Raw genomic sequence first — 15,935 nt, 5'->3', positions numbered from 1 at the left:
GTGGATGAACTTCAAACTGCATGCAAGTGTCTGTAATCTACCAAATGAACTACTGTATGTGGTTTCGATTGAAGATCTGCAACACTACGGAGCCAAGAGTTGTTTTTTTTCTCCCACTTTTACAAGATAACCACTGTTCCCCCCACAACTGCCTGTATTTTCAAGAACATAATTTCCACACTTTTCATTCATGACTTCCTGTTGCAGTTTTTGGGTGGTGAGTTGAAAATGTTTCTGCTGAAGCTTCTTTTGACTGGAACACCAACATCCTTTTCACCAGGGACAAATTCCATCTCTTTCAGTTAAAAATGAAAATGTCTATGTCTACATTTTTTTTTTTTACTGTAATTGTCAAAACAACTTAAGATAAATCTTCTTTTTCGGCAGCCGGGCACAAACTGGAAATATTGTTTATGCGTCTGTTGTCCATGCGGAGAGTGGTGGCAGGTATTTCATCAAAGCAACGATAAGGATCAGAAAAATGCCTTTCAGTCGCAAGAACAGTCAAGAGCGTCATGCTCCTTATTAATGTAGCACTCAGCTCTAATGTCTTTTTGTTTTTTCACTCCCTTTCAGTTGTTTATCCGTTTCCTTTCAGCCCATTCATCAACAGTTTTCCTCCAGAAATGTGTTCCTCTCTTTAATTCTGCATACAAGACCCATTCATTTTCTTTTTCTTTTTTGGTGATTTGCCACATGTGACATTTGGACTATGACTTTCTCAAATGTGACAAATACAGACTTTTGGTTCATTTCAGATAAGAGGATATATTTAGAAACATAGCTTAATGATCTTCTCAATCCAAAAAAGTAGTAATAATAAAACTGCATTCATACATACCAAGGAATACAGAAGTTAAGATTCAACCTGCTGCAGCCTCTTGGAAAGTTTTTTTATTCACATGGGGGTGGATGACTAATAAAATCAGTTTGCTTCTGGTTTTCCAAGCTAGCTATGGATGCTGTGAGTGAGTGTGCAAGCGGGCGTGGGTGAAGCTTCCTAGCTATTGAGGCAGAGAAAACACATGCAGCTCTGCACTCGCTGGCGGAGTGAGCCCACTTCAGCATCCCATACAGCTCCCATTGATGAGAGCGGCACTTTCGCCCCCGTCTCCCCCCATCGAGCCACATTTCATGCATTAGAGACTTGCTTAGAGAGAGACGCTGCAAAAGAGAAAACAGACACATTTAGGAGAGGTCAGGCGGTGTAAGCTTTTCCGTGAGATTTGCTTACCTTGCCACCTGCTGCATTTAGCCTTATGCAGTGCATGAAGGTGCACAGCTGTACTGAATCTTTTATCTTCTGCTTCTCGAGGCCAGTAACCTATTGGATCAATTCCAGTTGCAAAGTTGAACCTGAAGGGCTCGGAGTAGTTTAGAATGCTCTGGCTCTGGAGGCTGGATGTTGTGATTGGATGGCAGGTGGGACAAGAGAACAGGACGGGCATGATGGTCCTTCCAAGTCCTGGAGGGGAATAAAGTGCTGCTCTCATTTTGTTCTGACATCCTGACTTCAGAGTGCAGGCATTGTGCCTGACACTCACAGCACTCTGGCAGTGAAAGTCACCTCAAGGCTAGACAATGGTGACAGTGATGCCAAAAGACAGTGAGGAGCCATGCCAGTTACAGCAGAGGCTTTTGCCTGCAATAGCAAATAGTCAATATAAAATGCTGTGGTTGACTATACGCTCTGACAGGATTCTCTAACCACACAATCCATGTCTCGTTCAGTGAATCCCTTTGTTGTCTGAAGTAATGATGCTCTGACAGCCCTATCAGCTGAGCTCAGTTCTTTCTCATCGACCAGCTATCGTGTTGCAGATATCTTCTTACTGTGTAGCCAGGATGTTATTAGGGAATATTATCAGTTAATATTAGGTAGCCTATGTATACGAAATCCTTTCATTTAATTAAATTATGAATGCATATAATTGCTGTGCTCAAGTTTGTGCCCAGTACCACTGAGTGGCAGTAACTTGTTTCAACTTTTTCAATTTTAGCCGTGATTTATATATTTCAACTGTTTACTTTTGGATTTTCTCTGCTGCTGAATCTGATTTCACCAGGAGTACGTGGTTGTGGCTTGACAAGTCATCATTATCCTTAGTTCTATTAAAGGGACAACGAGGAGTTTCTATTTGGTTATAAAAAAAAAGTCTCACGTTAATGTGGATGAATCTACGTTACCACTTGTTAATGGGCCCATTTTCGATAAATATATTGTTTTGTCTCTATCATTATTTTGTTATTATTAGTGGTGGCGGAAATGCTGGTCGAGCCGACCAGCGTTTCCTACTTTCGGTTTCGCGGTGAGTCATGACAATAACGCCGCCGAATCGCCGTTTATGGTGGGAACTAGGACGGTATGTGATCGTCTTCGAACCACTGACTTTAATTCTTGATGAATGAAAACATGAGTCTGTCTTGTGCCGGTCAAAGAATTTCACGGTGCGCGTGGAGGCTCATAAATGTAGTGTGGAAACACTTTGCTTTTCCAAAATTCCTCGTTGTCCCTTTAAGCCCTGTGACATATCGGAGGCTGATTATGAGTTGCTATGGGAAAGTGACAAGACTGGTCAGGAGTTGCTAATTCTAGGTCTTTAAAGGGATAGTTCAACATTTTGGCAAATTGGCCCATTGCCATAATCCCTATAGTCATAGCAGTAGGTTCGTTACCTTTAATTGTCGGTGCAAGCTGTTTTTAGAACAGCGGAGCAGAGCTGCGAGCTGCTCAGAGCTACGCTACGGAGGCTCATGGGATTTCTTGGTAAATTCATGCAAAACCGTTGATGCGCGTTCCCGTCGGGGGAAGTTCTTCGGCAAGCAGTCTCTGCATTTGCCTTGAAAACAACTCTGTCTTGTAACTTTCCGTTATTATCTCATAGCGTGGTGAATGTGCAGGTCACAACTTGTCCACCAGAGCGTTGTGGAGTTGTTGGAATGTGTATTTGATGAGTTTGATGAGGGAAACCAAGAAATCCCATTAGCCTCTGTAGCGTAGCTCTGAGCAGCCCATGGCTCTGCTCCGCCGTTCTAAAAATAGCTCACACCGACAATTAAAGGTAACGAACCTACTGCTATGACTATAGGGATTATGGCAATGGGCCAATTTGCCAAAATGTTGAACTATCCCTAGAGTCCCCCATATGGGGGACTTGAAGACATGCATAACAATAACAAAGCCCCCACTGCACTGATTATGAAAGAATATGGTCATATTATACGTCAAATTAAACAGCAGAAGCTGGGCTACAACGTGTAAAAACCATGTTTATATGACCCAAACACAGCCCAAACACTACTCAAACAAACAACTAGACATCAAACTTCATAAAGCACCTCTGTGTGGACCCAGTCGCCACATTTCTGGCTCGTATACAACTGTACATAAAGCAAAACACATCAGCGACCTCTCATCTGAACGTGAACATCGGGGCGTCCCCCAGCAACAGCAGCTAGCAGCAGCAGCTAGCAGCAGCACGGCAGAGGGAGAAGACAACAACCAGCAAAGTCGAGCAAAAACAGACACTGCGTGGCCAAAACATGGTCGTACATTTGCTCTTACCTTTGCTGTTTTGCCGTGAAAAGGTTGTGTTATGGGTAAATCCACAATATTTCCAGTTGAACTCTGCCTAGTGTGTACATCTGAACTAGCCGGGCCGAAACCCGACGGCGCTAGGACCCTACACGGAAGCCTGCACGGAAGCCTGGTGCGCGCGCATACAACCCCACGTTGGCCTGCACGTGGATCTGCTGATCTGACTGGTTCATGGCTGGCACATGGCTGCCAGTGCGGCCAATCACATCGACCTGGGTCTAGCGTCATTCCTCTCTCTCTATTGGTTAAAATGAGCCGCCCCTCACTCGAATCGACCACTGCGCTGCAGAGATAGAGGCTGAAAGCCAAACCCACCCAGAAGCTGCTCTGAGAGTGCAGCAGTACGCAGAGAGACTGAATCAGACTGAATCCACTTATGTTAGTTATTTCCAATCGGTTCCAGTAGATTTATTTTCAGTTAGTTTATCCAAATTGTGTGAAAATAAAGATTAAACAATAGTTTATAGTAGCAGGTGGTTCCAAGCTGTGCCAAAAATGGACATTTTGGAAAGTTCGCCTGGATATTTTGTAGTAAAATCTCAATCATTTTGTCCTGCTTCAATTAATCAGAATCAACCACTGCAGAGACAATGTTCACATGTTGTACAATGATTTTATAGAGAGTTTGAGGTTCATCAGCATTATTCTAAAGGGCACTCATCAAAAATATGATTTTTTTTTTAGGCGAATATTAATTTTATTAATTTTTTTCTGTGTGTCATCTTCATTTACTCTTCACCAGTAACAGATATACTGAAATTTACACATTTCAGCAATTCCTCATTTTTTTCCCTTTACTATGACACCAAAAGTATTCAAATAGACCTTGTGGTTGCAGAGATACACTCATTTTATTATGGATATGCAATTTTCGAGAAAAGGCCTAAAAAATAGGCTGGATTTTAAAAGGTTAACTTCAGAGGAGGAACATATGTGATAGAGACAAGAGTTAGCATTGGTGTTTTTAATTGGTTGAGCTTTTTACAATATCCCGACTGCCCTTTCTGGTTTGAACTTGGTCCTCTACGACAGTCCTTAACAATGAATGAACAAAAACACAATGAATAAGAGGATGGGAGACATGGCAGTGAATGTTCCATTATTCATGCCAAATGTATTTATTGACTACATTTACAGTACACAATAAACACAACTAACCCTCTTGACCACTGCTCAGCAGCTTTGTGTACATCACATTTGCTCTTGTTTACCGACTAAATCAATCTCCGGTACATTCCTCGAGTAAACAAACTATAATTCCCAAGGAATTCATTTACAAAGTGGACAGTACCCAATCTGTAATAGTGTTGACAGAGAATACATCTATTATAGAGGTAAAATAAAAACGCTGTAAATGACTAATGTGTTCAAAGGTAGGTAGTTTGTTACCGCTATGAGCTCAGTTTTCTTTAAACATATAAGTACAGCACAGTCTCTGTGAAAGTCATCTTTTTGTCTTCTCTTCTCCTTGTGATGGTGGTGGAGAAGCTCGGTGGGAGTGTTGCGTCCCAGAAATAAAGATTCAGTCCAGATCAATATGCAGTCCAAGTGATACTCCATCCACATGTCCTGTGTTTTTTTTTTCTTTTCTCTTTTCTCTGGTTTAGTCTTTTCATTTCTTTTCATTTGGATTCTTCCTCTCAGAGCCAGCCAGCCAGCAGCACTGGCACACACCTTCACACACGGCGAAGAAATCTGTCCGACCTCATCTTTTCCCTTCCTCCTGCCTTGTTTCCTCTTTCTCACTATCCCCCGCCCCCTCTAGCAAACCAGTTCCAGTGCTATACATGTCCAGGTTTGGACAGGTAGGCTATGAGGGCCACGACCACCCCCACATACATCCCTGTTCCAATGGTAATGGAAAGAGCAGCCAGGAATAGAGCTCTTCTGGAGCTCATTCCTGCTCTGGAGAAGTCTCCCTTAGCGATGGCCTTGCCGGTCTGACAAAACAAAGCAGAGAGTGAAATGAGCTGGTGTGTTACTCATCAGCACTGAGTGTATGAGTAGGTGTTAAGCCACAGTTAAAAGAGAGAAAACAAGAAATGCTCTCGGGGAGCCATTAGTTACCATGGCAATTAGGTCATTATCCCTCTGACAGTGATAAATGCGTTGTTTGGGTGTTTTGGTTTCCTATCAAAAAATGAGCCTGGCCTTTATTTATTCTTCTGACACATTATTTTTCTGTTCCGGTATAATTGTCTCTGCAATTATTCTAGAAGATGCTGCTGGGATATGCTCTGCTTTATTTGATGTTGCAGGACGAGAGCTTAATCTTTTCTGACAAACCTAAGATGCTGCTATAACTACAAATGTGGTCTCAGTTATTGATTCAGCAACTTAAAATAATGGAGGCTACCTGCGGTGCACTGCTTATAGAGAGCACACCGGTGTCCTAAAGTGAATACGGACGGCCAACAAGTGGGCTGAACCCACTAAATTTACACAGTCTCTCATCTGAAACAACTGCAAGGAGGGTCACACAGTGGAAAATGGTCTGCGGTAGCACTTGTCTGAGTGCTTGTGCTCACTGACCTTAAATAGAATGCGGTGTAATCAGAGTTAATGACAGGCTTGAGGTCTCTGGGCCTTTACCTTGTGAGAGTAGTAAAAGGCAACAATGCCCAACGGCCAGAAGCAGCAGAGCATGGAGAAGATGGCTAGGCCCAGGTAGTCCCGAGGGGGCAACACGATGAAGTTGTCCTCACTCTCACTGTCACTGGAGCTGTCACTCTGGAAGATGGCGGGTTGATAAAAAATAATTAAATGTCAGAAAAGGAATGGATGATACAATTTAGTTTTGAAAGACATTTAGTGAGACAAAGCGCACTTCCTTTGAAATGGGGACAAAAAGGTGAGTGTGGCGATCCAGAGCCTGACACTTATATATAATATATAATAATGGAGTGAGGCTGACAGGTGTAGATAGTCGGGTGTACTTTGGACATCTCCACAGTGGTCCTGTCCACCCCCAACCCCCCCTCCAACACCACTCAGGCCAGTATATCTGCCCTTGTTCCACAACCACTCAGGACATGATGTGCTCAGCCAGCCAGAGAGGATTTTGTGCCTCTGTCAACACCCATGAACGGCCTGACAGATAACACAGGATTAACGGATTGTTCCATCATTGCGAGGTGACAGGGGAAACAGCAAGAAGACAGTGTCATTTATGTGCTAAATTGCCTCTACAGCATGAGTCTTACAAGACACTGGGTGTTCAACGGGCTCCTAAGACTGTGCCTCCATACTCCGACTCCTCATTTAGTTTTGTTTTGTTTTGGCTCTCTTTTTTTCTGTTACTTTAAGTGGTTGGACATGATGTATTGTCAAAAGTGTGGCCTAAGCTGCAGCTTCAGCCTACAGTCTATTTAGACTGACAGAGTTTTTCCTATGAGCTTGGGTATTCATAGATAAGAATCCATTTGTATTTTTTGGATTGATTTTGATTGTCTAACAAAAATTCTACATAAAAAAGAAAAACAAAAATCAAGGCCACAGAGCTGAGCGAGCTAATGAATGATACATTTGAATGTCACTCTGGGTACATTGGCACATCAAGCCTGCAGCCAGGATGGCAATGTGACTGCATGGCTGACCTTTAAAAGGACGTGGCCTTACTTCTCTCAGCTGTCCCAGAGACGGAGTGGACGTTTGTCCAAATAAATAGCTCTCATAAGGAGCAGCTTTCATTTGTTAGTCTTGCTGCCTGCAGGGATCAATCAAAGAGGGGAAAAGGAGGGCACAAAATAGAAATCGATATGTAAGGCAGGAACTGAAGCAACCATTTCAGAGGTAATTAAAGAACAAACAAGAAAGGAACCATGCTTGTGTACTGACAGCCTAATTTTTAAACATATTGTGCACAAATTTCTCTTTTAGCCTTTAATCTGATCTACATTTACCAAACCACAGGGTCTAATGGAATTATCTTGGGCTATTTTGGGAGTGTTTTTGTGCAGAAAACTCATTTGGATATAAGATGGAACAGCAGCGCTATACTTTTCAAACTGTTTCCACACAGCCACATTTGCCAAAAAAAAACAAAAAAAAACATTATGAAGCTTCCTGTTATCTGCTTTATGAACGGTGCCCACCTGGACAGCCGGGTGCGATCCATCAAAGCGGCAGCTGGTCATAACCACATAATCTGACATCACATGAATAAACCGGTGGGTGCAAACTGCAGTAATCTCCTTTTATCTTTGTAGCAGGACCTGATTACAGTCCTGAGTGACTAGTGCATTCAGTCCTACTGACAGCCTGACACCGACTCCGGCTGGCTGGGGACACACACTCCCAGCCTGGTGTGATGCCAGTATAACTGATGGGGCTCCGTCGAGGCGCAGTGCCTTTAACAACCTTGTCACAGCTTTCTCTGAGGCCTCGTTAGAGTGTGGAGGGGGGGGGGGGGGGGGGTAACACAAAGACCCCCGCACCCTGTTAGCGGCGGGGACAATCACAGCGGCATCATCACAGTGCTCTTGTTACTTTGTTACATGCAATTTATATTTTCTCCATCACACAGATGTCAAACATCTGCTGACAAAAACTACATGTGGAGTCATACCTTGTTTTTCCCTGTAGCTTCGTCTGCACTATGAACTGTAGAGAGATGATGTGGATGGCAGGGAGCATGAAACCACAAAGACTGATGCAACTGTAATGGGAAACTGTGTAAAACCATCACAGACTACAACTGTATGAAGCCTTCACCAGCTCTGCTCCTCCCACTTATTTTTAGTCCCTATTCCCGCGAAAGGCCTCTAAATGTTTGATTTGCTGCCGTAGAAAGCTGCCATGCATCAATGCACAGATGGCACACACTCTACTCAAGCCTTGGAATAATGTCTACTCCTGAACGAACCTATATATTGTGTGCAGGTTTGTGTGGTTTTTATGAACACTGGGATATAAATCTTGGCACTGAGACTCACACGTACAGACACACAGGAAAAGTAGAGAAGCGCAGGTGCTGAGTTGAAAAGCCTCATATTCCAGCTGGAAATACAACTTTCATCTGTTCATCAGATTCATTTGCTTTTCCGAATTGACGTGGAATAACTTTATCTCAGGGCTCACCTGCTCCAACAGCCGTGCATCAGCAGAGTCGCCCCTAATACCCTCAAAGCGCATCATTACTTATGGCATTAATGGCAGTCACCGCCATGTCTCTATCTATCCGCTAGGCCTCCGAGTGACAAGTACTGGCGCAATCATCAGCACAGTTAGAGTGCTATACTTCTTCCTCTGCCAGCTTAGAGCCCTTGGGTGTCTCACAGGCGTCCTAGGGTGAAATTAGATTTTTACCACTTCTGAAAAGACTTTGCTCTTTTTGCCGTCATGGTTTTATTTGCAGAGTTTACTGTCCTAAAAGATATAAGCCTGGGCCGATCAAATCAGATGTGTCATTTTCTAAGAGTGTAATTATAAAACAAAAGCGCGCAATTACCCTTGAACTGAATTTGAAAGACTCCAGTAAATTGACCATTTAGAGTGAGAAATACAGTAAGAATGAATCAGCCTGGCAGTGTATTAGAAGGGTAAATGAAATAATAGCATCACTACTCACTCTCTGCAGAAAGACGGCCTTGACAGTTACGGCTGAGTCTTGAAATGCTTTTAATTTCATGTATAACCTCAAAATTCTAATCACTCTGTCCAATACACTCAAATTGCTCTCAGTTGCATCAATTTGCTTTTCATCCTGTGTAGGTTCAGTAATTATTACCTTGTGGCTCGGAGAGAGGAACTCGAACTATAACTATTCTATGTCTGCTTACTTTTACAGTCTTTGCTCTAGAGCAGGGGTTCCCAAACATTTCAGCCCGTGACCCCCAAAATAACGATGCCATTGACTGTGACCCCCACTATCCCTGGAGGTGACATGCGCACAGAGCACACGCACTAATAGGCATATCCAAACATGGGCATAACGACTACACAAAATAACAGAACAGCCTTACAACAAGGATATGATTTTACATATTATAGCTATTTACTCTAAGTTAGAAGCAGAATACGTGAACATTGTTGCTGTCATGTGCAAACTTAATTTTGACACATTACTTTAGAAGATGAGGAGAAAAATTTATTTGCATGGTTTTAATTTTAATTTTAACTACTACTTTTATCTTCTTTACAATTACAGCTAAAATGTTGTATTTCTAATAATTTTCAAATGTTATTGGAAATTATCTCGCGACCCCACTCTCGGTGCCTTGCGACACCCCCAGGGGGTCCCGACCCTCACTTTGGTAACCTCTGCTCTACAGCGTGGCCTCTGACCTCATACTCAGGACCCTGTTCATCCTCCACCTCGTACGACACCGTCTGGATCTTCACGTCCTTCTCTTCCTGCGCGCCGTCCAGGCAGTTTTCTGTGGACACTCCGTCCAACACAGTGTCTTTGCTCTCTGTGAACGTGGTCTCAAAGCTCTCGCTCTTGGAGTCCTTGCTGTGAAGACTGACGTCATCTTTGTACAGGATGAAGTTGGGTCTGTAAAAGGCCTCCACTGCTAGATGCAGGGACGTCGCATCCAGGAACTGCTGAGTCTTATGCTTGCCGTTCGTCCCGGTGTAGTAGTAGCCGATGAGGCTGTCCTGGTAAGGCTGGCTCGGGTAGTCGCACTGGTAACCCGGGTAGTCGTTGGGGACCACGTGCCTGCTGGTTTTGTCAAGCAGAGGGTTCTGGAGCTCGCTGAGGCTCTCCATGATGACGATGGCAGGTTCAGACGTCTAGTGGATGCGAGGATGGAGTCCAAGAAAGATTTGGCAGTGTGGCAGCTGGAAAAACACATTAGGAGCAGAATAATAAAACGATGTAAGAAAGAAACAACAGTCCACTTAAATCACTGCACAGAGATGGCAAAATAAATCTAAATGCAATCTAACTATCCAATCTAATCCAACAGCAGTTTTTTAGAGAGAAAAAAACAATAATGATGAAGTCTCGAGTCACACATATAAATTCAGTGCAGGAAATCTTACTTGGCACTCAACATTCATTTCACAAACTCTTGCCAGTCTGGGCCATAAAATCACCATCTGTTGTATGTTCAACTGTTGCATCTCACACCCTCACATTCATACCAACATGTAGGGGAGAAAAATATCTCCCACTTGTCACAGCTGCCTGCACTGAAAACCAGCAGAGAGAGTGTGGCAGGTGCTGCTGTATTTCCCAGTGCATACTGATTACACTGACTAGCCTGCGGACTGGCCTCCTTGACTCCTCCTCAGTGTTTTCAAATGCAGCTGGAGAGCAGCAGGACAAATGAAGTGGGAGATCAGTTATAAAATTAGTGTTTTATGTAAAAGAAACACAGGCACACAGTTAAGAGAGGTGGTCGCTGAGGCAACAAGTCCGCCAATCGGAGGCTGCGTAATCTGAGCTTGTCCAGATTTGAGCAAAGCAAATACACAATTTTGTTTAGCAGATTTACCAGCATCAACAGCCAAGACTCTCCTGGCCCGCATCTATCAAATTAATCTTTCATCCCGTGTCTAATGATGAAATAAGATAAAAGCCCCTGAAGCAGCTGTGTAGTATTTTTTGAAATTAGTAGAAAGTAGCAGATCAAGTCAGAGTCATTTCATGCTGTTTTGTTCAAAGTGCTGTAGTGAGGAATGAGCCACAGTGTGGAAATACACAAGACAATTTAGTGATTTTCCACAGATTATAGGCAGAGCTTTACTTTTGAGGTCAGAGAGGTGATTGAGTTGCAGAGGGAAGCAAGCAAAATGATAATAATAACTGGAATATGATCAAATGAACCACTGGAACTGACTGGAACAGCATTGAAAACTATAAGATTTTGTAACTCTGCACATGCAATGATTCTCTGACTCCCACATACTGTATAGACATACAGATCTACAGGAGACCTTTGGCCCATGTGACCTCCCCAATGACAAACAACAGCTCCTGCAGCAACAGTAGGTTTGAGAGCTGCTTGGTTTTTGGCGTGGAGAAGCGTGAATAATGTTGGGAGCCAGCGGCTGTGAATCTGAGCCCACACACACACACACACACACACACACACACACACACATACACACACAGGCTCAGGCTCCGGCTCCGGCTCACTATCTCCAACACTGTGTCCAGCGGTTTCCATTCTCACATGAGGCTGCACCACTCACCAGATAACAGGGAATTCCATTACACACCACATTACACAACAGAACCCACATCCCACATCCACAAGAATCCATCTGACATGACATGAGAATGTGTGCACTCAGCACACATGAGTGTGTGCCCAGATGCCACAATTATTAATGATCATGAGCACCTTCTGTCTCTCCACCTTCTTTTTTCTCCCTTTGTTTTTGTCTGTTTACTACAGTCTGATAATACATCTCCTTCTCCCCCTCTCTTTCTGTCTCTCTCTCTCAAACACACACACACACACACACACACACACACACACACACACACACACACACACACACACACACACACACACACACACACACACACACACACACACAATATTTTGATGACATCACACCTTTTTTTTATACCACATAAACTGCAAATACTTCTTCTACATATTCTATCACGAGGTCATTTTTCAGATTCTTTTCACTCTTTTGTTGAACAGATCTTTTATTTACTACATAATAACAGTGTTACAATATGTTACTTTGATACCAGTGGCTAAACGTACCCGAAATCCTTCTTACCTGTGATAGACAATCCTCCCGCAGGTTTGTTCAGCATCGTTCCTCGGCGCAACTGAGTCGATGGAGACGGACGGACCCACCTCTCTACCTCTACTTCACATGATCAGTTTTAGGAGGAAACTGCCACCGTAGCACAACATATGGTATCCGCTGAAGATGCTCAGTTTAGTCCGTGTGTGTGTGTGTGTGTGTGTGTGTGTGTGTGTGTGTGTGTGTGTGTGTGTGAAGATGGACTTTGCTCGCTGTGAGCTCCCTGCCTGCTGTGGCACCGCTGTTGCGTCTGACAGGTAGATTTTACGCACAGTCTCACGCTGAGCTCAGCCTCCAAACAACTCCGACTCCAGCAAGCTGACTGGCTGCGTGCAGGCGCGCTGTAAACTCTATTACCCACCACAGATTTGACATTTCCAAACTTGCCTTCGCCTGGGCGTCTTTCTCCATCCCAGTGTCTGGTGTATACTGGCACCCCCAGCGGTGCTTTTTTTTTTTTTTTTATTTTTTTTTTTACCGTCTTTGTGAAACAGGTTTGGTGTCTCCCGAGATGTAACTGAAATATATTATTGAATCAGACAAGACAATAACACAAGATGTGTTTTTAAGTTTCCATTCCATTACAAATGAATATCCCTTTAAATTGTCATTCCTCCTCTGTTGAAAACACACACACATGAACTTCACAAATCTTCTTATTTTTTTAATGAAGCTCTCCTTCTACATGAATTTGAAAATAAAATCCTCCATCTCCACATAAATCCAGCTGGTGACAATTTACTTTAATTTCTTTGATCCTGCAATGTGCCTGGCTCTGAATTGGCTCCAAATATAGAACAGGAATAAACCACTATTAAATTCATTGCACATTTATATTTGATTAATATTTTAAACAAATCCCATGCATTTATCATGAGCCTGCCAATTTCATTTGTGCCTTTAACCCCACTCTGCTAAGCTGCTTATGATTCCATGGCGCAATTTATCATTGTAAACACCGTTTATATAACATGAATATAGATGTCTTACTCATGAAAGCAAATGGGTGACATAAACCTAATAAACCTAATTTATTTTTGATCCCACTGGAGAATAATAATGATGACGTAACTACAATATTTACAGAGACACAGCCTGCAGCTTAGACTCATGTAAAGACACAGTAGAAAACATTGCCTATCAGGGTTTGTGTTGCTGTGCCAAAAACTAAAAGACTGATATACAGCCTCCGAACACTGGAAACATATCTTATTCAGGAGGGGCACTCTGTTCCACCGGCTCATAAAAATGTCTGGAGTTAATAATGTGCAAGCCCAGGCTCTGTCACTTTCACTGGGAGATGCATTAAGGTGCTGATGGACACTTTATGGGGGAAACATGGGGCTGCATTTATAAGACTGGGCACACATGAGCTGTGTCTCTCCTGGAGTCACCTTGTGTTCACATGCACGAGTCGACGTGGCATAACAGCTCTGCCGTCCCCGTGATGGATACCACTCCCTCAGGAGACGAGTATATTAGCAGAGCGGGAGAACAGGGAGGGGTGGGGGGAGCAGAACCTTCTTTCTTCCTCTCTACCATCCTTCATAGCAGGATTCAGAGTAACATTTCCTAATGAAGATCTGGGGGACATCCACCATCTGAAACGTCCAAATCTGAAATGTGAGGCTAAAGTAGCACAGCTCAGTGGTGCCACGTTAAGCTTAGTTTATGAACAGAGAAGATTTCTCTTTGGGCCATGCCTTCGCCAGCCCTCTGTAGATGGACTGTGAATATTTATGGTCCTCACTGTGCCCTTTTCTTCTGCTCCATTTTCTACTCTATATTTAGACACCGTGTCACTACATAGTAGATGCACTATTTGTCAAACATTTCCCCCTCAGAGTCTTGTAATTTCGAGAAACGAATAAAAGCATTAGAGCCGAATGTGCAGGTATCCACGCCTCCACCTGATTGACAAAGCGAAAGCTTTTTACAGTTACCTCTGGTATTGATTCTCTCCCGTTTCTCCCTGTTTGATATTGCAGCTAGCTCTGACACCGTGAACTTTCCTAAGGCCCATTAACTAGCTTTAATCGTTTAAACACTTTTGGGAATTAATCAGGCTAATCCGATTGGCAGAGAATGTATCAAACCACTTAATTTGATCTGGCCTAGCCCGCTTTTGTGAAGACTGGTAGGGGGATGTTTAAGCAGCTTTTCCCATGTGGCTGTTCTGTGCATTATTTCCTGTTTTATTAAACACTTACACAAAGCGTAGACCAGCCCTGACCACTGAAGCAACTTGTGCCACCGATGAAAAATGAAAATTCAACTATTAAATGTGTTTGAAAACATAATTTATCCAGAATTATACTGCACACACAGAATGTACCAGTTTCACTCTTTAATGCCTTTCTTATGGTTCTTCTTCAGAGACATCAGGTGCTGTGCAGGGTCCCTGTGGTGCCAGGTTCAGGTGCAGGAGCAGGAGGGTGGAAGGGGGGGGGCTCGGCATATGGGAAAGACTTTTGGCTGGGGCTCCTTCTAAACCTGGAGGCATCCAGCGAGGCTAAAACTGGAAAACTCACTGAAACAAACAAACAAAAAAAAGACACAGCTAAACATCAGCTCATGTTCACCATGCACACCTGACTCAGGGTACAGTGAGCCGGCCAGGAAGCGCGGGACAGAATCCTGTCCTGGTGTGGACAGGGAGAAGGAGAGTATGTAAATTGGAGGTGGGGATGAATAAGAGAGTAAGTAGGTGGAGGGGAAAAAAGACAGCACATCCAGCTGTTCACCTTCAGGCAGCAGTTAGTTCTTCCAAAGGGGCAAACCGAGCTCAAGAGCTGACAAGCACAACAGTAGCTGCTATCTGGCTCCCACAGAATTAATTTCACTTTAACTTCACTTTAGTTATTTGTTAAGGTCTGATAGTAAAGCCAGACAGTGTAGGGCATTAAAGGAAATGAATTTATTGCCCTCTTACATCCATAATGAAAAACATAATAGTCAAAGAATGCCAACGTTATGAGAAGCAATTTCATTAAAGCGTTGGAAAGTTGCACAGTATGTGACTTTTCAAGGTCCTTCTACAAATGTTCAATCAGAATATTAACAGTATGTGTCTGGATGTTGGCACAGGTCTGTGCACCGGTTCAGAGGGAATGGATGTGCGCGGAGTCCCGAGGGACCGCCACAGGCTTTTGGCTCTGCAATTATCTAACACACAAATGCAATATGTGTTGCATTAAGTGAAAGCGCTCCATCAGGAGGGGAGAGGTCGCAGTTTGCCATCCACATTTTCAGACAGAACTATCACTTTGCAAATCTATCCTCTACCTGTACGCAACACGTCCCATTTAACGGTGCATGAAAAATGCAAAGCGTGCAACTTGGGAGAGGTCCAGTCTGCAGCCACAGTGTAGTTAACGTCAATCATGGCTGGACTTCCTCCTGCAGAAGGGGAAGAGAACGAGGACGGTGGGAGAATTTCTCGTCTTCACAGGTCGCTGGCAGTGGCACAGTGGCCCACCGTTCCACTCCGGAAAGACGCTGTGTGCAGATTAATGGCATCCTCCGTGGCCAGATTTGAAAACTTCCATTAATGGAACACCAATGATAATTTATTTGGACAGCCGAGCTGCTTCTCTGTGAATAATGAAGTGGCCTTGGG

General features: G+C 43.5%; 1 protein-coding gene across 1 annotated transcript; it reads right to left on the bottom strand.

Annotated features, from left to right (window-relative positions):
- Positions 1-4,664: 4,664 nt before the first annotated feature.
- LOC146963922 (synapse differentiation-inducing gene protein 1-like) lies at positions 4,665-12,747 on the bottom strand. Its single transcript, XM_085767442.1, has 4 exons — positions 12,287-12,747; positions 9,884-10,381; positions 6,191-6,328; positions 4,665-5,538 (listed from the first exon to the last, which is right to left on the bottom strand). The coding sequence occupies exons 2-4, from the start codon at positions 10,307-10,309 to the stop codon at positions 5,380-5,382; spliced, it is 723 nt and encodes a 240-aa protein (XP_085623568.1). The 5' UTR covers positions 10,310-10,381; positions 12,287-12,747; the 3' UTR covers positions 4,665-5,379.
- Positions 12,748-15,935: the final 3,188 nt, after the last annotated feature.

This window comes from Trachurus japonicus, chromosome 22 (genome assembly GCF_045865225.1).
Source record: "Trachurus japonicus isolate A0001 chromosome 22, Traja_1.0".
In the NCBI taxonomy this organism is placed as follows: Eukaryota; Metazoa; Chordata; class Actinopteri; order Carangiformes; family Carangidae; genus Trachurus; species Trachurus japonicus.
Note: the sequence above shows the minus strand (reverse complement) of the source record. Positions and strands in the feature narration are given on the sequence as shown.